Source organism: Oncorhynchus masou, chromosome 15 (genome assembly GCF_036934945.1).
Source record: "Oncorhynchus masou masou isolate Uvic2021 chromosome 15, UVic_Omas_1.1, whole genome shotgun sequence".
Classification (NCBI taxonomy): Eukaryota; Metazoa; Chordata; class Actinopteri; order Salmoniformes; family Salmonidae; genus Oncorhynchus; species Oncorhynchus masou.
Window position 1 is genome coordinate 35,222,658 of NC_088226.1, and position 23,008 is coordinate 35,245,665.

The window sequence follows — 23,008 nt, forward strand, 5'->3', positions numbered from 1 at the left end:
AGAGCAAAGCAAGAGAGGCTTCGGGACAAGTCCCTGAATGTCCTTGAGTGGCCCGGCCAGAGCCTGGACTTGAACCCGGTTGAACATTTCTGGAAAGACCTGAAAATAGCTCTGCAATGACGCTCCTCATCCAACCTGGCCGAGCTCGAGAGGATCTGCAAAGGGGAATGAGAGAAACGTCTCAAATACAGTTGTGCCAAGCTTGTAACGTCATACCCCAGGAGATTCGAGGCTGTAATCGCTGCTAAAGGTGCTTCGACAAAGTACTAAGCAAATGGTTTGAGTACTTATGTAAATGTGATATTTCCATATATATATATTTTAAATAATAAATTAGCAAACATTTGCTTTGTCATTATGGGGTATAATGTGTAGGGGATAAAAAATATATATATTTTAGAAAAAGGCTTTAACAAAATGTGGAGGTACTTTCTGATTGAACAGTATATGGCTCCAGTAGTATCCATCTGTGGACTGTAGGTTAGGTTATAGGTTACCACTCCTGGTGTGTGGACATTTAGTTACAGTATGTTGAAAAAACATTTTTTTAAACTTTTTATTTTGAATTACATTTCCAGAAACTATGCTAAATGCATCTGACCAGTAGATACCTTTTGGTGGATAAAATGTTTGCTGAAGATTCTTCCATGTAGCTGTCTTTTCTTCTTCGTTTTTTCTCTCTCTTTTTTTTTCTTCAAAGAATGATTCTTAAGCTGTTCGAATTCATCAAAAATATTGACAAGATGTACGACAGTGTCTCTGCAGCAATTGCGTTCGTCTAAGACTCTCGCTAATTTAGCATCACCAAGACCAGACGGTGCCAGCCCTGGCATTGCTGGCATGGTTCTCCCCGGCTCGGAGGCAGGTGGGAAATGACACTTCGGCACCATGGCAGCCAAACAGCACCAATTAGAGCTGAATCCACAGTGGGGAGGAAGCCCAAAGAAAAAAGACTGACTGAAAGACCGACAGAGAGACAGAAGTCTGGCTTTGAGACTGGCACCCTGGCTCCCCTACACCATCTCCCTCTCGTTACTCAGCCAGGAGACGAGCAGGGTGATGACATCTGCCACTGAGTAATGACATAGGCTGGCCATCTCCACTCATTCCAGAAATGTTTAAAGTGTGTAATGAACATGATTCTAGATGTTTATTTGCGTTAGCTTGTGTTTTTACTGTAATTCTACAGTGCAGGTTGCTGCTCTCTTCCCAGAAAGGCATGTAAAGAAAGGCGTGTGATACCAGGAAATGAATTTCAGACCAAAATGAAGAAGATCCCACGTGGACTGAGCCAGACAGTGGAGTGGACATTTCCTATTAGAAGTCCTGAGCGTTATGTCTGTTTGGTCCTCTGGGGAGATAAGATGGAATCAGCAAAGTGAGAGAGACTTCAGACAATGGGCAGCTAGCCGGAGGTCAAAACAGCCTATAGATAGACGCATTGTTGTGTGTGTAGCCAGAGGACGAGGTGGTCACGCCAGTCTAATAGCCCAGTCTGTCTATCAGTGTGCCTGAGCCCCCAGAGACTCAGTAGACCAGAGGTGTGGAGGCTGTAGTCTGACGGTGACATTTATAGAAGGCCAGTCAGGGCTTGTGGAGGGGTTTCTGTGTTAACAACAACAACAACAACAAAATCAGTTCCCTGGAATGACCTTGATGGGCTATTGTATTCTCTGACATTCTCCCAGTCTACCCTGGTACTGACACGGGTCACAGGTCTCCCCCCTAACCCAGACCTAGCCGTAACAGTCCTGAACCAGAGCCACACAATGAAACTGTGTGGTCTGGGACTGTCTGGTCAGGGCTACAGCAACCACAGAGCCCCAACGTGTGTTGTAGTGAAGGTGGGAGGAGTAAATGGTAAGGCCGGGAGTAGTTGGTGAGGTTGGTTGCGATTTGTGGGTAGAGAGGGGGAGAAGGAGGGTGGTTTTGGCTAAGGAAAAGTAGTCCTAAATCACTAAACCTGTGCCTTGCAGGTCTTTTGGTTTCTCGTTCCTCTGGACTCATGAATGGGTATTTCTCAGTCTTAACCACACCGTGCTGTGGCGAGGGCTGTGAAGGCACTCGGACAGCTCAATCGTGGTTGAGACGCACCTAATAGGGAGTCTACGTTGGTCCTAATTGCTGGTCCGGCCCAGTCTGGGGGGGGGGGGGGGTACAGTATTTTTGGTTGCGTCCCAAATGACAACCTGCTACCGACATAGTGCACTACTTTTGACCATAGCCCTTACGGGCCCTTGTCAAAAGTAGTGCACTATATAGGGAATATGGTGCCAACTTTGGACTCGCATATCGGGTGGCACTGTAATTCAGGGTGACGCCATAGGCCCCTGTATAATGACATAATCGGAGGAGCGGTTGGACTTGCGGATTAATAGGAACAGCGACTGGATGATTGGGTGTAGCTCGGTTAATGGGTCACAGCATATTTCTCCTGTTCCTGGCCTGGGCAGTGTTGGCAGGCACGCCTCATTATGGGATGTGGACAGATGTGGAGACTGGCTGCCGATAGTGGATACTGGCTGCCGGTAGTGGAGGCTGGCTGCCGGTAGTGGAGGCTGGCTGCCGGTAGTGGAGGCTGGCTGCCGGTAGTGGAGGCTGGCTGCCGGTAGTGGAGGCTGGCTGCCGGTAGTGGAGGCTGGCTGCCGGTAGTGGAGGCTGGCTGCCGGTAGTGGAGGCTGGCCGCCGGTAGTGGAGGCTGGCTGCCGGTAGTGGAGGCTGGCTGCCGGTAGTGGAGGCTGGCTGCCGGTAGTGGAGGCTGGCTGCCGGTAGTGGAGGCTGGCTGCCGGTAGTGGAGGCTGGCCGCCGGTAGTGGAGGCTGGCCGCCGGTAGTGGAGGCTGGCCGCCGGTAGTGGAGGCTGGCCGCCGGTAGAGGCGGTTCTCCCAAGTTATTATTTTCTTTTCTCCAGGCGGTGAGGGAATGTAGTGACTTGATTTGAGTCTTTGAGTCTTGTTTAAAGCCTACTGTGTGTTCTGAGTTTGTGTGCGTTATCAGTGCTTGTTTTGCAGGGGCGAGTTGCCACGGTCCTGTAGGTTCTAACGAGGTTGGTTCTCTGTGGGGGTTTTTCATTGGCTCCAGAGTAGGAACAAGAACCTGTTGTGAGGAGCTGCTGGTGCGCTCGTTATTAGTGTCCCCCAGGTGGGAACCCTTTTTTTGAAAGAGGCTCCGAGATGCGTGCAGTGAGCCATAACTCCCCCTCCGAGAGCTGTAATATATGCCTAGCGTTAGCTGACACACAGGACAGACGGGGGCCTAGTCAGGCCGAACACTAACCAGCACGATTCAATTATCTGCCCCTTTTTTAATGAACCACATTTTTCCTTTTGAGTGATTTCTCACAAGACCAGAGCAACAACAAAAAAACACCATGGCTTTGGGGATTTTCACAATTGAATCCGTAGAATGGTTTGTTTGGGGGGAGGATTGTTTACATATCTTTGTCATTTGTCCGTAGCGTTTGACATTTTGGCCTTACTCAGGCCTCCTTTAAGACGCCATCTTGTTTCATCTGTAGGTGCTACAAAACAACAATTGGTGTCATATGAAGCTGTACTTCTTGCTCTGGGATATGAGTATTTTTAATTTCATATGGGTGGGAGGGCCAAGAGACCCGGGTTGGGTTCTAGGGTTTGAGCAGAGCCGGTAGTTCCCCTTCCTGCTCCGTAGCCAAGCACCAGTTTGACAGAGAAGGGTGTTCCGTGTGCTCACGGCTCTGCGTCAGCGTTTCTCAAACTATGTCCTCGGGAACCACAAGGGGAGCACGTCATTTATTTTTTTTTTTTTTTATTTTTTTGCCCGAGCACTACACAGCTGATTCAAATGATCAAAGCTGGAAGATTAGTTGATTATTTCAATCAGCTGTGTAGTGCCACGGCAAAACAACAACGTGTGTCCCGAGGACCGAGTTTTGGAAACTATACGTTGCCTTGAATTCCTCCTGGATTTGAGGACTGTGTGGAGACGGCTGGTTTCAGTATGTCTGTCAGAGCTGTATGTAAGTTGAATCATGGCCTTTTTTTTCTCTCTCTCTCTCTCTCTCTCTTTCTTTTTCTGGTTTCTTCAGGAATCACACTTTGTCTTTTCTCTCGGGTTTCCGTACAGCCGACTGTGTAGCGCGTCATATGACTTCTTCTCAAAGTTGAAACCGCATTTCAGGTGGAGTCGGGGTTCGGAGGACTTTTTGATGTCGTTCACGGCTCTCTGCCCTGTTAATTCAACCAAGTATGTACGAGGACTTGTGGTTTTGTTTTATACGGGCCGTGCTCAAATCGGGGAAAAGAGGAGTAGCCTGTCTGACTGCGTTTAGAACCTAGGTCTGATGGATGTGCTTCAACCCAGCTTGAAAAAAAAGAATAGGTACTCAACTAAAATATAATCATATTAATCGTGTGTGTGTGTGTGTGTGTGTGTGTGTGTGTGTGTGTGTGTGTGCTGTTATGTTTTCCACTAGTAATTCCACCATGTTGAGGAGAACCTTACATATGATGTGTTCTATACAGGATTCTATCCAACTATGTGTGTGTGTGTGTGATTGGTTGTAGCTTGCGAAGAAGATCCGTGAGAAGTTTAACCGTTACCTGGACGTGGTGAACAGGAACAAGCAGGTGGTGGAGGCATCCTACACGGCCCACCTGACCTCCCCCCTCACCGCCATCCAGGACTGCTGCACCATCCCGCCCTCCATGATGGAGTGAGTATACACACACACACACACACACACACACACACACACACACACACACACACACACACACACACACACACACACACACACAACCCCTTTACCCCTTCCTCTGTTTAAATGTATTTTAATCCTTTCTAGAAACACTCCCCTCCACGTGTGCAAAATCTACAAATTGAATTGGCATTTTAGTCATTTAGTAGGCACTCTTATCCAGAGCGACTTACTTCGGGTTAAGTGCCTTGCTCAAGGGCACATCGGCAAGACGTGTCACCTAATCGGCGCGTGGATTCAAACCAGCAGCCTTTCGTTCACACGCATGAGCCGCAGTGGTGGTGATGAGCGCGCCACTGCTCAGCTCGGCGGCCATTTAATTCTCCCAGACAGATGCGGTTGTTTATGGGTAATGGAGTCGCTACCGCTACCTGCAGGAGCAAACGCCCGTCAAACGAGCGAGAGAGGGAGAGAGAGAGAGTGGAGAGGGCAAGAGAGCTGCTTTCAACACTAATCTCTACAGCTCCAGCTGTCTACGTATATCTCTCTCTCTCTCCCGCTTCCTGTCTTCTTCTGCTTCTCTCTCCCTCTTCCTGTCTTCTTCTGCTTCTCTCTCCCTTCCTCTATCTCTCAGTCTGATGGCGTTTTCCGTCTCTCTGAAGTTTCTCCCCCGACTTGGAGTTCCAGGGTCTGTCTCTGCTTCTCCCGCAATCAGTCTGACTCCGCTCCAGAATAATACCTGTAGAATTTCACCCGGATTGAGTCCAGTCCAGGTTTTTTTTTTTCTCGGGCACACTTATTCTGGAGGAGAGCGAGGAATCTGGGAGAGCTAGGGTGGACAGAGAGTGAAGAAGATGATGATGGTGATGTTGCGGCTGGGGTGTGGAAGGGAAGCGGCGAGGGTTGAACAAAATTGAGGCTCACTTCTGAGGGCTTGTCTGTCAGTCTGATAGCAGTGCATCGCTCCCACGACTTCAAAGAGTCCCACTGGGGGGAAAAAAGCTAACTGCTTTTGCAAAAGTTAATCTGGGAGCGTGACCGTTTTGAAGGAGCACAGAGTAACTTCTCCTCTCCGCAGGCTCTCACCAGTCCCAGCCTGGGAAAGTAAAAGATCCAAACATCTGATGTGTGCCAGTGAAATGCCGTGAGGCCTGTTTTCAGACTCGGTACCGTGCTGGACCCTCCAGAGAGGCTGGTGGCAGACCCACCCGTCCCCAGGTCAGGGTGTCCTTTGTTGGGCTTAGAGTCAGCTGCTGCTGCCTGCTCCTGGGTCATATGGCAGGTCATAGCTGGGGGTGTCAGGTGGTTCACAGGATTAACCATGTCACACAGCCGTCACGCAACCACAGTGATGTCAGCTAGCCCATAGCCCCCCCCCCACACATACTCACACACATACTCACACACACACACACACACCATGCTGCAATGCTTTCATCATTGGTCGGTCAGGGGGGCAGCTTCTGATCAGCCAATCAATGCCTGAAAATGGCACGTGTTTCAGGTTTTAGTGACTGATCTTCAGGTACCAGCTGGATCAAAATCATTTCCGACTTATTTTGAGGGGCGGACGACAAGATCCGTGTGCCTGTCTCATAGCCCCGAACTCCCGTCTCCAGTGTAAGTCAGCTAGCCGCAGCGCTGTACAGATGCACATACACCCCCTCCGCACGCAGACGGGACGCCGGTAGCCGGAGTATTACACGAAACACAATAACGAGTACACAAAAAATGAAGTACACCTGTTCTTTCCATGACATAGTTTTCACCTGGATTCACCTTCTATGATATCTTATTGATGTCTCTTGTTAAATCCACTTCAATCAGTGTAGATGGATGGGGGGGGTGGGTGGGGGTGGGTACGCAACTGACTATTAGGAAGATGTTCCTAACGTTTGCTATACTCAGTGTGTGTATCTCTATGGTTACAACTACCTCGGAAAGGACAAATGGTCGCTAGCCAGCCATGCAGGCTGGCGGAGATAAGAGCAGGCGTTTAAGCTGGCCAACTGTGTGTTTTTCCCGATAACGACAGGGGGTTATACAGGGTTGTAAATTCCACCCGGCCATTCCTGATGTTCTTGTCCGGCTACGGTCTCCAGGGAGGTGTTGCTGGAGGAGAATTATGAGAACACGTTACCTCCTGCGCGTCGTTATGACTTTCTAGTCAGTGGGACAGGAAATGGAAACGCTACAGCAGTTTTAATGTGAACTGAATGCTGGTGACTGAGCTCCTCTCCTCTGGCTGTGGAGTGTTGATCCTTCACTGATCTCTGTGGGGGAGAGCTGGAATCAGGGGTCAGCTGGTTTTCCCATTTTTTTTGTTGTTGCTCTGAGTGAACTAATGAAGCCTCTGTTTTGAGGATGAGGGGGCGAGGGGGTAGAGAGACTTAACAGGCTTTAAACCCCGGGCTGATAGGAGCCCTCTCTATCTCTCTGACCAAACGCTTCTGTCCCTATTAAGAGACCTTCCTCCGCCCTCACTCCCTGCTCCCCAAATCCCCATTGAGCCCCCCCCCCCCTTATCCTCCCCGGCAGCTACGCTAATCAAACGCATTGCTGTGTGCACCGATGGATTAAAAGGGGGGGGGGGGGGGCCTTGGGAAAATAGGGGGAGGGGGGCTTGGGAAAATAGGGGGAGGGGGGCTTGGGAAAATAGGGGGGTCTTTCTCTCCGCAGGGCTATGGCAATCCTGTAACTCACTGTGGAGATGATGTAAAACACTCTTGAAAGAAGAACAACATCCATATTCCTCCCGGTCAAACTGAATGCGGTAGCACAGCAAGCTCTTCAGAAGCAGTAGTGGTGCATACCGCCGTCCACACGGTAATACAATTGATTTATTTCAACGCTCGTCATGCCAATCCCTGGATAACAGGGCTACAGGCGTTGAGCACCACGGTTTGGTGGAGTCGGCAGCAATGGTTCAAAATGAAACGTTACGCACAGGGCTCCGTTGTCAGGGGAGTGTAGGAGATGTCAGTCATACAGTGACATAGTACCAAAAGCGTTCTGCAGTATTCCTGTTATCTCCCCGATCGAGGCGAAGAGAACTCCTCCCTATAGGGTATTGAAACAAAGCATAGCAACCCCTTCGTTATTGAACATTATGCCGACAGGGGCCTCGTCACAAGCTAGCTGAGGCTTCAGATACTGGAAGAGCGGTATTGTGTGTGGTTTCTGGTGTAAGGAAAAGCTCTGTATCAGCTGTGTGCTCTCAATGCCGCTTCAGGGGTTATTTCATCTATATTTCTTTATTTTCTCTACATATTTTTTTTATACTCCTTTTAAAAGCAGGGATGTTTTTCAAGACCCTCATTTGCATGTCGAATCCAAATCGGGGCCGGAAGGTTTTCCTTCTTGCTCTCTCTCTCTCTCCTCCCCTTCTCTCTCGCCTCCCTTTCTTTTCTCTCTCTCTCTCTCTCTCTCTCTTTCTCTCTCTCTCTCCCTCTCTCTCTCTCTCTTGCTCGCTTTCCCCTTTCTCTTCCTTTCTCTCTCATATCCTTTCTCTCTCTCTCTCTCTCTCTCTCTCTCTCTCTCTCTCTCTCTCTCTCTCTCTCTCTCTCTCATATATCCTTTCTCCCTCCCTCTCTCCTGCGCCGCTCTCGTTCTCCAGGTTTTGATGTCAAATTCAAAGCGCTTGCAAATGTATTTTTTATCCGGCAACATTTTGCTTAGCCCCCGCGTGCAAAGTGTGTTGAAGGAGAATAATAATGAATGTAGCCTAATGGGAATTTAATGTCTGAAGTTCAAAGCAGCTGGTACATCAGAGCAGCTGTCAATCAAATGCACTCTCTCAAGCTCTGGAGGAGGAGGGGGGGGGGAGCAGTAGAAAGAGAGGAAGGCGAGAGTGTACGTGCGTTCGGTGAGGATAGCGGCTTGCTGCGTGTGTGCGTCTGCAGGCGTGCGTATTTGTGTGTGTCAGCGGGTTACCGCTGGTCGGTTGTGTTTTCCTGTGTGCAAGGAAGGACAGAATGTGAGGCAGCAGGGGCGCGGGGTTTAGTGGAGCTGGTAAGGGAGTGCGGGATCAAAGCGACCCAGCCCGCGGTGCAGTGTGGAGCAGGCTACTCCCCTGAGGACCCCCCTCTCCTCCTCTCGTCTCCCCATCCTTCTCTCAGCTCTTCATTAGGGAAGCTGAGGCACTCTGGGAGCTAGCTGCTATGAGACTAGCTGCTATGAGACTAGCTGCTATGAGACTAGCTGCTATGAGACTAGCTGCTATGACTGCGTGGAGGTACCAGGGGGCTGCCCAACTCCTTGGTAATGCCGTGATAGGGGATCGACTGGGCTTAGAGGCCACCCCCCCCTCAGCACTCCACAAACACTCACTCACTACATGCACCCCACCTATGCATGCAAGGGGTGTGTCTACTGGGAATGAGAGAGGCATATATTCCACACACAGCATGGGCATCATTGAGATGGTTGCTACTGTTTCCATCAGCACTCTATGCATTCCCTGATTCCGTCCTCTCCTTGATGTCCCTTTCCTTCTTCTGTACCTCTCTGCATCTCCCTCCAGCCCTGGCTGTTTCTGAGAGGTATTACTTCTATGGGAGATCGGTTTAAATCTACTCTGCAGTGGTGCCGTGGCAAATGTGATGTGTTCTGTCTCGATTCAGGTTCGACGGTAACTTCAACACCAACGTGTCCAAGACCATCTGCTGTGACCGGCTGTCCCCCACCGTCAACAGTCGAGCCTTTAACCCTGGACGGGACCTCAACTCAGGTGGGTCTCCTTCTACCCCCCCCCCCCTTCATCATGTTCACCATGTTTCATCATGTTTTTTTCCTAACGGTCCCGATTGAGACACAAGGCCACAAAAAGCCCCCCCCCTCCGAGCCTTCTAACCCACCATTCATCTAGCAGTCTTCACCTCTTAACATGGACAGCCATGGCTTTGCTTGCGAACAATTGCCATGACAACAGCAGCCCGTAGAAGTGAATATTCCTCACCATATCGTTCAATCTTTAAAGGAAAAGGACCCAGATGGAAATAATGAACTATGCCTGTTTCACACGTTATTAAACCACTGTGTTCTTTCCTCGCTCCAACACTCTCTCTCTTCCCACTGTCTCCCCTCCTCTTTCTCCCACTCTCTCCTCCCCTCTTTCTCCCACTCTCTCTCTCTCTCTTTTGATTGAAGAATAGTGATTTTTGTTTAATGCGCTGAATTTTTTATTTTAATTCCCCTCCCTCGATCTCTGTTCTGCTTCTCCATTCAGTAAGCAGATGTTTAAAAAAAAAAAAATCATTCTACATCAGGAGTCTTGGTCGAGCCTTGCCATATGCCCCTGTTACACCGCTGTTAGCCAATCACTCAGAATCATAACCGGACGTGATCGACATCATACAGTTTACCTCGGCACCTGAACACACTCCCAGTCGACAGCCACACTCCAAACAAACAACAACGAGCGCTGTGATTGCGGTGGGACGTTATGTTAGTTTATGACCATTGCCGACTGTACTGAAGCAGCTGCAGCGTTTGCCTCAATTATTTTCTACTTCTAATCCCACTCTCGCTAATGGTCATATCTTTTTTCAGGTCTCGGTGTGGAAACACTGGCAAAGCCAACCGCTCTCTCACACACACACACTAACCCTCCCTCTGTTAGGACTGTAGAAACTCTTTAACAGCCCCCTTCTCTTACCTGCCTCCTCGTCTCTCGCACCCTCTCCATCCAAAGTCACGGCCGCTCCACCTCTGAGCAGATTAGGATGATTCATCGTCACCCCCCCCCAGAGTTTATTTTCCCAAGGCAGCCACCAGGAGTTCATGTTACCGCCAGGCCTCCATTTCTCAGGCTGTCTTGACCTCAAGCCTCTAGCATTCATCGTCCCCATTGGTCTGGACCCAGTCTAAACAACCAGGAGGAGGAGGCAGATTACCCAGAGTAGGACTGAGAGGATGGTTAGGAGCGAGAAGAGGACAAATACTGTAATAGAGGAAAGCGAGACGGTTGGGGTGCGAGAGGCAAAGAGAAGGAAATAGGCAGATTATCCAGGGGAGGAAAGCGAGCAATGACTGGGGGGGGGGGGGCAAGAGAAGGGAGTGAATAAATGAGGGCAGGAAGAGGTGAGCGATGGCACCGGTTGTAGTCAATACGAAGAAGGTGTTGGGTGACGTTTCACATCTGGTTTCTCCCGGGGACTCGTCCTTTCCTTCTGGTTCTTGTTCTCCTCATCTCCTCTGACACACCCGGGCCTTTCTCGGTGGCGGTTCCCACGTCGCTCCGGGCACTGCTTCGATGCGAGTGCGGTTAGTTTCCCAACCCCGCCCAGTGGACACATTAACCCCTCTGCACTTAGCCAAAGTGTCAGTGAGCTGTGAGGAGGGGAGCCGGGAATGGGAAGTGTGATTGAGTAATGAGTGCGGATGGAGGGGGTTAGTGGAAGCGGCGTTCCCTCAAGCCTGTCGTCTATGTGGTTCTAGTGTTTTCTAAACACTGGTGGCGGGATTAAGCACTGGCAGCCGAGCCGATGTATACATACTCTTTTATAGACGGTCAACATCCCAAGTGGTTCCTGTTTATACCAGGCCTGGAGATGGATGAAGTGGCCGAGAGCTCAGATGTATGGCAAGCTGGCGCGCCTCTGCTCAATAACCGGCACCGTAGGAAATCCTAGCGTGCCGCTAACCCATATCCATTCCCATGTCCTAGCATGTTGTAGTGGAGAGTGTCGTGTTGGTCTGTGTATCGGGTACTGTGTGTTCATGTTGTTGACTCTGTACGGTTAGTGTTGTTGACATGCCTGTCTTTTATAAGGTAGCGCGGCTAAATGCGTTCAACGGTGACATGTTTGCGGTTATCTATCTTAAAGGGTTTACTTGACACACACACACACACACACACACACATGTTTTTGTTGACATAGTGGTGGGAAAAGTACCCATTTGTCATACTTGAGTAAAAGTAAAGATACCTTAATAGAAAATGACTCAAGTAAAAGTGAAAGTCACCCAGTAAAATACTACTTGAGTAAAAGTATTTGGTTTGAAATATACTTGTGTCAAACGTAAATGTAATTGATAAAATGTACTTAAGTATCAAAAGTAAAAGTGTAAATCATTTCAAATTTCTTGTATTAAAGCAAACTTTCTTGTTTTTAAATGTGAGGATAGCCAGGGGTACTCTCCAACACTCAGACATAATTTACAAACCATGCATTTGTGTTTAGTGAGTCCGCCAGATCAGAGGCAGTAGATGACCAGGGATGTTCTCTTGATGATTGTGTGAATTGGACCATGTTCCTGTCCTGCTAAGCATTCAAAACGTAGCGAGTACTTTTAGATGTCAGGGAAAATGTATGGAGTAAAAACTACATTTTCTTTAGGAATGTAATAAAGTAAAAAAAAAATATATATATATATATTATTTATTTTTTTCAAAGTAAAGTACAGAAACCAAAAAAAACTACGTAAGTACTTTAAAGTATTTTTACTTAAGTACTTTACACCACTGGACACGGGTTCAGGAATCTGGCTCTATTTGTGTCTCTCCTGCTCTCTTCTCCTACTTTTCTCTCTTTCTCTCTCCTCCCCCCAGAGAGGAAGCTGCAGGGTTTGTGATCTGATCTCTCTGAAGATTCTGCCGTCTCCTCTGACCCAATAAGTCTGTTTGTTTAGACGGCCACTTTGGCCCTGTTCCCTGGCAGATGCTGCCGTTATATCAGCCTGCAGTACAACGAACCAGTAAAAGTTGGTATTATGTCAGCCTTTATCTGTTGCTAGTTGGAAATCTTAAATTCTCTTTATCTATTTAAAATCACATTTTGTTGATGCTCTGAGCCAGAAGGTTTGGCTTAAAATAGCTAGGCCTTGTTTTGTCGTGTGTTGCATGCCAACGGCGCCTTGTATGACTACTAAGAGCACACACTATAGTGAAACGATTAAAAACCGTCTCGCTTATACAGCAGGAATAAGCAGTTTAGTCTGATATCCAGTGGGACACATGCACCCTGGGAATGTGAGTTTATGCGGGGCCTGATAGGATGTGAGCTCGCTCTAACCTTTCACACACAGACTAGGGGAGATAGGGAAAGCTTCGCCATCGACCTGTGGGCTCTGACTGGTGTCTGAGAGAGCAGAATGAATCCCCTCCGTAGGATAATTCATTTTAAAGAGTGGGTGAAGGAGAGAGAAATGATATACCTGTAAGGAGCTCTTTTCTTTGTTTCGCAATACTTCATCTCCCAGAATATTCCCTCCAATTTTGCGCTGTATCAACCCTACCTCCCTCTCTCAGGATCTCTCGCTCGCATGCCCTCTCTCTCTCTCTCTCTCTCTCTCTCTCTCTCTCGATGGCTCTCTCTCTCTCAGGATGGCTCTCTCTCTCTCAGGATGGCTCTCTCTCTCTCGATGGCTCTCTCTCTCTCAGGATGGCTCTCTCTCTCTCTCTCTCTCTCAGGATGTCTCTCTCTCTCTCAGGATGTCTCTCTCTCTCTCAGGATGCTCTCTCTCTCAGGATGGCTCTCTCTCTCTCTCTCTCTCTCAGGGTGGCTCTCTCTCTCTCTCTCTCAGGGTGTCTCTCTCTCTCAGGGTGGCTCTCTCTCTCAGGGTGGCTCTCTCTCTCTCAGGATGGCTCTCTCTCTCTCTCTCAGGGTGTCTCTCTCTCTCTCTCTCAGGGTGTCTCTCTCTCCCTCTCTCTCAGGGTGTCTCTCTCTCCCTCTCTCTCAGGGTGTCTCTCTCTCTCAGGATGGCTCTCTCTCTCTCTCAGGATGGCTCTCTCTCTGTCTCTCTCTCTCAGGATGGCTCTCTCTCTCTCGATGGCTCTCTCTCTCTCAGGATGGCTCTCTCTCTCTCAGGATGGCTCTCTCTCTCTCAGGATGGCTCTCTCTCTCTCAGGATGGCTCTCTCTCTCTCAGGATGGCTCTCTCTCTCTCAGGATGGCTCTCTCTCTCTCAGGATGGCTCTCTCTCTCTCAGGATGGCTCTCTCTCTCTCGCTCTCTCTCTCAGGATGGCTCTCTCTCTCTCGCTCTCTCTCTCTCAGGATGGCTCGCTCTCTCTCTCTCAGGATGGCTCTCTCTCTCTCTCTCAGGATGTCTCTCTCTCTCTCTCTCAGGATGTCTCTCTCTCTCTCTCTCAGGATGTCTCTCTCTCTCTCAGGGTGGCTCTCTCTCTCTCAGGATGTCTCTCTCTCTCTCTCTCAGGATGGCTCTCTCTCTCTCTCTCTCTCTCTCTCTCTCTCTCAGGGTGGCTCTCTCTCTCTCAGGGTGGCTCTCTCTCTCAGGGTGGCTCTCTCTCTCTCAGGATGGCTCTCTCTCTCTCTCTCTCTCAGGGTGTCTCTCTCTCCCTCTCTCTCAGGGTGTCTCTCTTTCTCTCAGGATGGCTCTCTCTCTCTCAGGATGGCTCTCTCTCAGGATGGCTCTCTCTCAGGATGGCTCTCTCTCAGGATGGCTCTCTCTCAGGATGGCTCTCTCTCAGGATGGCTCTCTCTCAGGATGGCTCTCTCTCAGGATGGCTCTCTCTCTCTCAGGGTGGCTCTCTCTCTCTCAGGGTGGCTCTCTCTCTCTCAGGGTGGCTCTCTCTCTCTCAGGGTGGCTCTCTCTCTCTCAGGGTGGCTCTCTCTCTCAGGGTGGCTCTCTCTCTCTCAGGATGTCTCTCTCTCTCTCTCTCAGGATGGCTCTCTCTCTCTCTCAGGGTGGCTCTCTCTCTCTCTCTCAGGGTGGCTCTCTCTCTCTCAGGATGGCTCTCTCTCTCTCTCTCTCTCAGGGTGTCTCTCTCTCCCTCTCTCTCAGGGTGTCTCTCTCTCTCAGGATGGCTCTCTCTCTCTCTCAGGATGGCTCTCTCTCAGGATGGCTCTCTCTCAGGATGGCTCTCTCTCTCTCAGGATGGCTCTCTCTCTCTCAGGGTGGCTCTCTCTCTCTCAGGGTGGCTCTCTCACTCTCAGGATGTCTCTCTCTCTCTCAGGATGTCTCTCTCTCTCTCAGGATGTCTCTCTCTCTCAGGGTGGCTCTCTCTCTCTCTCTCTCTCTCTCAGGGTGTCTCTCTCCCTCTCTCTCCCTCTCTCTCAGGGTGGCTCTCTCTCTCTCTCCCTCTCTCTCTCTCTCTCTCTCTCTCAGGATTGCTCTCTCTCAGGGTGGCTCTCTCTCTCTCTCACTCTCTCTCAGGGTGGCTCTCTCTCTCAGGGTGGCTCTCTCTCAGGATTGCTCTCTCTCAGGGTGGCTCTCTCTCTCTCACTCTCTCTCAGGGTGGCTCTCTCTCTCTCAGGGTGGCTCTCTCTCAGGATTGCTCTCTCTCAGGGTGGCTCTCTCTCTCTCTCTTGGGTGGCTCTCTCTCTCTCTCTCTCTCTCTCTCTCCCTCTCTCTCTCTCAGGATGGCTCTCTCTCTCTCTCAGGATCTCTGAGTATTAATCCTACCTACCGTTTTACAAAACTGACCTCTCTCTCTGCTCCTCTCTCCTCTGTAGTGTTGGCAGATAACCTGAAGTCCAACCCGGGCATCAAATGGCAGTACTTCAGCTCAGAGGAGGGCATCTTCACTGTGTTCCCCGCCCACAAGTTCCACTGCAAGGGCAACTACGAGCACCGCTGCAGGTACTGTCACGCTAGCAGACCAGCAACACTATCACACAGCATCACTCAGAGAAACAGCACAGTCAACTAGCCCAAAGCACACGGGCAAGAATGGAGTCCGTATTGTAACCGTAAATCCTCACTGACTGCACATTCCTCACACGTTTAACTTTTTGCTGGGCCACATCAAGGATATCGCTCTTGACTCTCCAAGATGGTCACCTCCTCGGCAAAGAGGAAACAGAAAACCACTCTTCTTCTATTCCACCTCCTCCCTCTCCTTTGCTCCTGTGTGGCGCAGTGAAGAGGACATGTAAATAGTATTTATCCTCTACTCTTGGGTTGTTGGGGTTTCCTCTCCTCTCTGAGAAGGACAGACTCCCTGACCACAAATGCCCTTCATGCCCCGGGCAGGAATGTGTTCTGAGACCAGTGAAGACCACTGGAATCTCTCACCAACTGTTGTGGTTTCTCTGGCTTAGCGCTGGTGAAAGACATCTCTCTCTCTTCTCTCTCGTGTCTCTGTCGGGCTCTCTTTCTCTCCCCAAATACTCAAAGGCCAGTGTCTCGCAACCAGCCAGCTGGCGTTCAGCGATGAGAAAAATGAGGTCGCCCTCACCCTGGCTGGCTACAAAGACAAATGTGGACTAAAGACAAGAACCGCCAAGACTGTCATTCTGACCGTCTTTACATTTTGCAATTTCAATATCTTATATTTCAATAAAATCTTGAACCCACCTTTCCCTGAGTTTTCCTAAATATGTTTATTTTACACTCTAGCAATACTTTGAAACAAATATCATAAAGACATTCTGAGCATTCCTACCTAAAAGGTCAAAATGACATATGCATATTTAACAGCAGAATAGCAGGGCCTCGACGAGTACCAACAGCAGCCAATCTAACATTTGAATATACACAATCGCAAAGAAATCCATTCGTGTTTTGTTCAGAAAGGTCATAAAATACCATTTATTTCAAAATAACAAATGACAAAAAGATCTTGTTTTGAGTTGTATTTGTCTGCGCTTCATAGCCAAGGCTAATATGGCTTTGCCCTTCCAGTGAAATCAGCTTGTTCATTTAGCAGACCTGACGCGACTATATTCCCCTGACCTACTACTGTCAACACACACATTTTACAGTAAGAATATAATGGAATATAACAGAATTAAATTAAGGCTGTTGCTGATTGTCGCCAGTACGAGGAACTCGCCGAGGCGCGTTTATTCCAGGAAAAAGTCCTATTTTGAAACCCAGCACATCCTCACAATTTCGAGAGTTTTTTGGGAGAACAAGGTGAATTCGTTTACCGTGAATTCGTTTAATCTGCTCTTTCCTGTAGGGTATTGCAATCGTTCCCTTCGCCGGTGCACGCTGCGCTGGTCATCAGTCTCTTCATTCTCAATTTGACAATAGCTAATCTTGTCACCCATCAGACTATTGTCAACTTAGATGGTACAATGATTCCCTATGCATGTGTTTGCTTGATTTTGTCACAAACTGAAATTGGGGAAACATTTTAGATTTTAGCAGAGATTTTAACATTTTAGCAACCAGAGCGTTTTCTACTGCCCAAATCGGCCGTTGTTGATTCTGCTTGGGAGGAGATGACCAGCACCCTGAGTGACGCTGATGGGGAAAGAGGGAGGGTGCAGCCTACCATTTGACGATAGAAGACGGGCGGACTGTCTTTTGTTGTCAAAAAGGAAGGCTGCGTAATCAGAATACGACTTTGTATGGGCGCAAAAACACACGCCATAAAAATACAAATGGGGAAACACGATCATTCCACTATTACTGCAGATATACTATGGACATTTTCAGCAATTTGTTTTTTTTTTACCTTTATTTAACTAGGCAAGTCAGTTAAGAACAAATTCTTATTTTCAATGACGGCCTAGGAACAGTGGGTTAACTGCCTGTTCAGGGGCAGAACGACAGATTTGTACCTTGTCAGCTCGGGGGTTTGAACTTGCAACCTTCCGGTTACTAGTCCAACGCTCTAACCACTAGGCTACACTACCGCAAAACAAATCTACACGTAGCTTCTTTTAATAGGAAAAGACAACCGATGACTTTCGGTCACTTCAACTCTAGACTAGGTTTGTCCGACACACACGGGTTTGGCAATAGGGAGCTTGACAAAAGGGTGGTGATGGTTGGAAAGGCGTTGGCGGGGCCTCCCAAAAGCAACAGTAGTCCTGGGAAGGGGATCTCTTGTGAAAACATTGTGCGGAGGGCTCGGGGCAGCCGGAGGTAGAGGGGACAGCCCTGGGAACTTTCGGTTCAGCTCAGGCCACCATGAAGCAGTGGGGATAATAAGAGCAGGATAGTGTCACCAGCCTGGGGGCAGGCAATGGGAGAATGTTGTCTGGTGTCAATAAACTACCATTGTAAACAGATTATTGTGTTTGTGTATGTTTTTGAGTGGGATTGTGTTAAGTGTACGTGTCAGATTTGTGTGTACCGGTACGTGCGGCGTGTGTGTATGCCATGTGTGTCCTCATCGCGTGTATATGTGTGCCGTGTGTGTGTGTTCTCGCAGGCCAGTGTACGTGTCGGCGGTGCGGCCCCAATCGAAGCACATCGTGGTGATCATCGATCACGGCGTGACCATTACAGACACACAGCTGCAGATCGCCAGAGACGCTGCGCTCGTCGTCCTCAGCTCCGTAGACGAACATGACAAGGTGAGGAGCACTCTTAGGATTTGATTACACATCCCTAACTTCCTGCCCTGCCCCAAATCCCCCCCCCCCCCGCCGATTATCCCCTGACAAGTCGTCCATATTTGTTCTCATCTCCCTCTGACGCTAAGAACTACATATGCCCATTGATGACAATCATGATCCCAGAAGTTGTCGTTTCTGTCGTTCGAATGCACCTGCGATGAGGCTAAAGTGCGTGTCCGTCTTTGTTTCCCTCTCCCACCCAGGTCTCGATCCTGTCCTCAGCAGAGGCGGTGCGGTCCTGTTCGCTGGACCCGTGCTATAAGAGCTACCTGTCTCCTGCCACCAGCGAGACCAAGAGGAAGATGAGCACCTTCGTCAACAACCTCAAGGCTTCCGACAGTCCTACCCTGCACGCACTGGGCTTCCAAAAGGCCTTCCAGCTGCTCCGGAACACCAGCAATATCACCCGCCAACTCACCAGTAAGAACAGGGCACCATGGGAAATGCAGTCTTTAGCATTGGCCACTGATGCTGCTGGATTGTTCTATAGGAAATGGCAATTTGTTGTAAAATAACACTTGTGGCAATGTATTTTTTTTAAATATATTTAAAAAATGGTTGAAATAAATGTGACTCGAGTTCAAGAATTTGTGAGTTGACGGGTTCATGAACAAGGAAGTGTGTAATGACTTTTTTTGTGTGTGTACCTGTCAGATACGGACATGGTGATCATCTACCTGTCGTCTGGCATCACGTCCCGAGACGCGTCGGAGCACGAGAAGAGGGACACCCTGCGCGTGGTCAAAGAGGAGAACCGTCACCTCAACAACTCAGTCATGATCCTCACCTACGCCCTCATGAACGGTAGGCACCCTCCACCACATACAGTCGGCCTGTGGTCGAAATCGCCCTCGGCCCCACACGCGCTCGTCTACGGTCCGAAAATCACATCGAGATTCGCTCCGTCAAGAGAAAAGGACATGTCATGGTTAGGACTGAATGTGTCACTTGTAGTTTTACAATTGGAGTTCAGAATCCAGTATGTTTTGTAATGTGACCAATGTTGTACCAATTCATGTTTGTGTCATTGGTGCTATTGCTGGACCTACCCAGCCACCTGGATGGGGGAGGAGGAAGGTGTGAGAGGGGATGGGGGGGGGTTGGGATGGATGTGTCATATGGGAAGGGGGCTGGGTGAATGGGGGGGGGAGTGTGGACTGAAGAGGTGCTCAGGAACCTCAAAGGGCTTTTTGTTTTCTGCAGTGTGTCTGTGATGTGTCCACCTCCTCTCTCTATTGTCCCTCTCTTTTACCCATCTCGCCCTCCCTCCCCTTCTCCTCATCCTTCCGTCCACGTCCGACACAGAGAGACCCCTCCACAGGGCCTGCATTAGTCTGGAATTAGCACAAATACTTTTTTCATGAGGAAATTCAAATGAGAGACTCGGAGAGAGCATCGAGTCTAAAGACTTCAAAGGGAGGGAGAGAGAGAGAGAGAGAGAGAGTGTGTGTGTGTGTGTGTGACAGTCAAGCGTTGCTTGTTTAAAAGGGTCGGCGATGAAAAGGATTGTGAAATATACAATCGTGCTAAGTTGAGTAGCGTTGTATCCAGAAAGCTCTTGTTTGTGTACTGCAGGCGACTAATCAGTCGATAGAGGTCCATGTGTCTAGATGTGAGCTGTTGATTGTCAAAAGGTGATCTATGGTCTTTTGTCCCGCATCAACTCTGACGTTTGAACTTAGTGGGTGCGCGTGTGTCGACGAGATGCTAGAACCAGAAGGGCCAAATGGCTGGAAAGGGAAATGTTGAGGAAATGGGCTGTTACGGCTCCGTTGCCATCATCTAATAATACTTTCCGGTCTCTGTTGCCAGATTGTGGACCGACTCAATCTCTCTCAAATGCCCTGTCAGATACGAGAGAGAGAAAAAACAGGAGAATGATTTATGCTTTTAACAGTAACAAGTCAAATCGGCCACTGATTATTTTCGTGGAGGTTACAGAGAACACCAAACGCTCGTCTACGACCAAGCTGGCTCTGATGTCCAGTCTGACCCTGCGGTCCACACACGCCTGGCTGTATCGACTTGAATCCTTTCACCTCCTATCATCTGATCAGACTAGGGCTGTATGCTAAAGGTTTGACCCCCCCCCCCGGCATGCGTTCCACATTAAACCCTGTCAAATGTGCCCGGTGACAGCTGTCGGGCCAGCCATGTTGGAGAGGTGGTTCTCGTGTGTCCTCTATGATAAAGGAATATGCCTGGGCGACTTCCGCATGCTTTTCCTACGTCGACGTTGACACATTCAGGAGGATCTCCTAGGTGGCTGCTTTTTATGCCCCCGGTGAGAACGATCGGGATGAGCGAGTAGGTGTGTCAGTGTATCAGCGAATCGTATCGCTTTGAGTCAGGAAGCCGCAAAATGATTAAAATCTCTCTTCTTCCCCCCCCCCCCTCCACAGAGGGCGTGACCGGTCTGAAGGAGCTGGCGTTCCTGCGTGACCTGGCGGAGCAGAACTCGCTGAAGTACGGCGTGCCCGACCGCTCGGCGCTGCCGGTGGTGAAGGGGAGCATGATGGTCCTGAACCAGCTCAGTAACCTGGAGACCACCGTGGGACGCTTCTACATCAACCTGCCCAACCGCATGATTGACCTGGCCCGCTTCAGCCTGTCCTACCAGGACGCCATGGGAGACGGTGGGTTAGCAACTGGTCCTAGATCAGTTTGTTTTAGCGGCTCACTGTTAATGTTTGGTTTATAAAATCTGACCCCAAGCGCATGATTGACTTGGTCCGCTTCAGCCAGCCGTACCTGGGACCCATGGGAGATTGTGGGTTTATATACTGACCCAGGGCCAGTCTTAATGTTAGGGTTATTATGGTTAAGGTTAGAGCTTGGGTACAGTGATCTGATCCTAAATCAGTGTTAACAAATATATGCTTTGGCCTGTCCAACCAGGGCCCCATGTGAGACGGGGGTTGCTAACAACTGGTCCTGGGCCAGTTTCTGTTAAGTTAAATAAAATAAATGGCAGTTGTAATTTTTTAGCTTATAGTTGGGACCTAAAAACTGGTCTGGGACCAGATGTGCTCTTACGTGCACATAACAGGAGCTATGGTACAGTGAGCTGCTGATCAGAGGTAAAGAAGGATTTATGAACAGAATCGGATAGATTTTCTGCTCTCGGTGATAAATCAGTGCGGTTGTTTAACTATCCGTGTCTTCCACCCTGCAGGTTTCATCATGACGGCGAGCCGGCCATGTTACTTTGGCAACTTGTTGCTAGGCGTGGTGGGAGTAGACGTGAACCTGGCCTACATTCTCGAGGACGTCACCTACCACCAGGATTCCTTGGCCTCCTACACCTTCCTCATAGACAACAAAGGTACCTTAACTATTTCTCTTTCTATTCTACTGACATTTTACTTTATGTTTGTGTTCTTGTCTTTTTACTATTTCTTGTTTTGTCGGGCGGCGAATACCTTGTGTATCCCTTACGCACGACTAATAAAACTTGAAACGCTTTCCACGCACGCACGCACGCACGCACGCACACACACACACACACACACACACACACACACACACACACACACACACACACACACACACACACACTTCTGCATAGGCTCAGAAAAACCTGGTGTGCAGTTAATACAACTCCTACTGGAGCAATTATTCTCCCGGAGAACAGGTTCCATTGGCAAGTCCTGTCTCAGCCCTCTAGTCGTCCCAGGACAGATGTCTGTGTCTCTTCAGAGCCCTGACTGACTGGGAGGTCCAGTAGGAATATGAACGTGGTGGTCTGAGTGAGACAGGTCAGCAGGAAAGTCATTAAGTTTACACCCCATTAGGGGAACTACCTGGCTGTGACACACGGCCAGACTGACAGACCCACTGACAGGCCGCGAGGTGACATCACCACAGCGGAGCAGGGCAGGGCTGTCCAGGGTAACAGTGGTTCTGTTCACACAGGGAGAGAGCGACTGAGTCAGGGGCAAGAGGTGGAGTTTTGGCTCGCTACCTCTCTGCCAGTCATTTTCGGCTTTGCCTTTGGAGAGGCCGAGTGTGACCAACGGCTGCATTTAACAAGTAAATGTTTGTGGATGCTTTTCTAATAAAGGAGGACGTTTCCGTGGCTGGCTAGCGAAGGTTAGGTTTTTGCTAACAATCTGAAGGGCTGGCAGTATTGTTATCGTCATGGGTATGTTGTCGGACGACGGCTTGTTGCAACATGGTACTTATTACACTGTTAATACACAAGCCATGATTAATGAAGCTATTAAAGTTGTTCGGTGTGTTCTGACTAACAGGCCACTCAATTAGACAGAAGGTAAACAGTTCAGTGGAGAATGATGCTGTAATGTTAATTGACTGTTATAGTGTGGAGGTAATGATTCTCCTCTCATCCCCCCTCTCCCTAATCTCTTTCTCCCCTTCATCTCACCTTCATCTCTCTGTCTGTCTCTCTGTCTCTCTGTCTCTCTGTCTCTCTGTCTGTCTCTCTGTCTCTCTGTCTCTCTGTCTCTCTGTCTCTCTGTCTGTCTGTCTGTCTGTCTGTCTGTCTGTCTGTCTGTCTGTCTGTCTCTCTGTCTGTCTCTCTGTCTCTCTGTCTCTGTCAGAGAGAACCTGCTCCCTCCGGCTGGCTGCTAGAAACAGACAGCCGTAGAACTGGCGCTGGGCCAAGCCGTTTGTTTACCCTCATTAAAGTACAACCCCTCCCCCCTCATTCCCTCCTCCCTCCTAAGGGCTCTCACTCTTCCATAGCTTACTGCCTGGAGAATGGTTAGGGAGCAGTAGCTCGCCCCTGGGGTAAGGCGGGTTTCGATCCTGTGAAGATCCCCTGACACCGCTGTTCTGACGTTTTTGTTTTTGGTTACCCAGGTTACACCCTGATGCACCCGTCCCTCACACGGCCCTACCTGATGACCGAGCCTCCGCTGCACACTGACATCATCCACTATGAAAACATCCCAGGGTTCCCTGTAGTACGGGACAACATACTCCGGTGAGTTAGGGTTTAGGGGGCCTATGACCGAGAGGTGCGGTTTCACCAGTTTTGTGTCGATGCTGGAAACTCGAGGTGGGCTACTAATGTAGTTGGATGCCTTTTCACCCCCTCTCTGTTATTGCAAT

At 49.3% G+C, this 23,008-nt stretch overlaps 1 protein-coding gene across 1 annotated transcript in view; it reads left to right on the forward strand.

The window, feature by feature from the left end:
- The window catches only part of LOC135556178 (VWFA and cache domain-containing protein 1-like), an 83,783-nt gene that overhangs the window by 39,002 nt on the left and 21,773 nt on the right, over nucleotides 1–23,008 (forward strand). Inside the window, exons 3-11 of the mRNA XM_064989163.1 lie at nucleotides 4,543–4,691; nucleotides 9,299–9,405; nucleotides 15,092–15,218; nucleotides 17,746–17,890; nucleotides 18,136–18,352; nucleotides 18,587–18,736; nucleotides 20,335–20,568; nucleotides 21,108–21,257; nucleotides 22,757–22,880. Of these exons, the coding sequence (XP_064845235.1) occupies nucleotides 4,543–4,691; nucleotides 9,299–9,405; nucleotides 15,092–15,218; nucleotides 17,746–17,890; nucleotides 18,136–18,352; nucleotides 18,587–18,736; nucleotides 20,335–20,568; nucleotides 21,108–21,257; nucleotides 22,757–22,880 (1,403 nt within the window). The remainder of the gene's footprint in view (nucleotides 1–4,542; nucleotides 4,692–9,298; nucleotides 9,406–15,091; nucleotides 15,219–17,745; nucleotides 17,891–18,135; nucleotides 18,353–18,586; nucleotides 18,737–20,334; nucleotides 20,569–21,107; nucleotides 21,258–22,756; nucleotides 22,881–23,008) is intronic.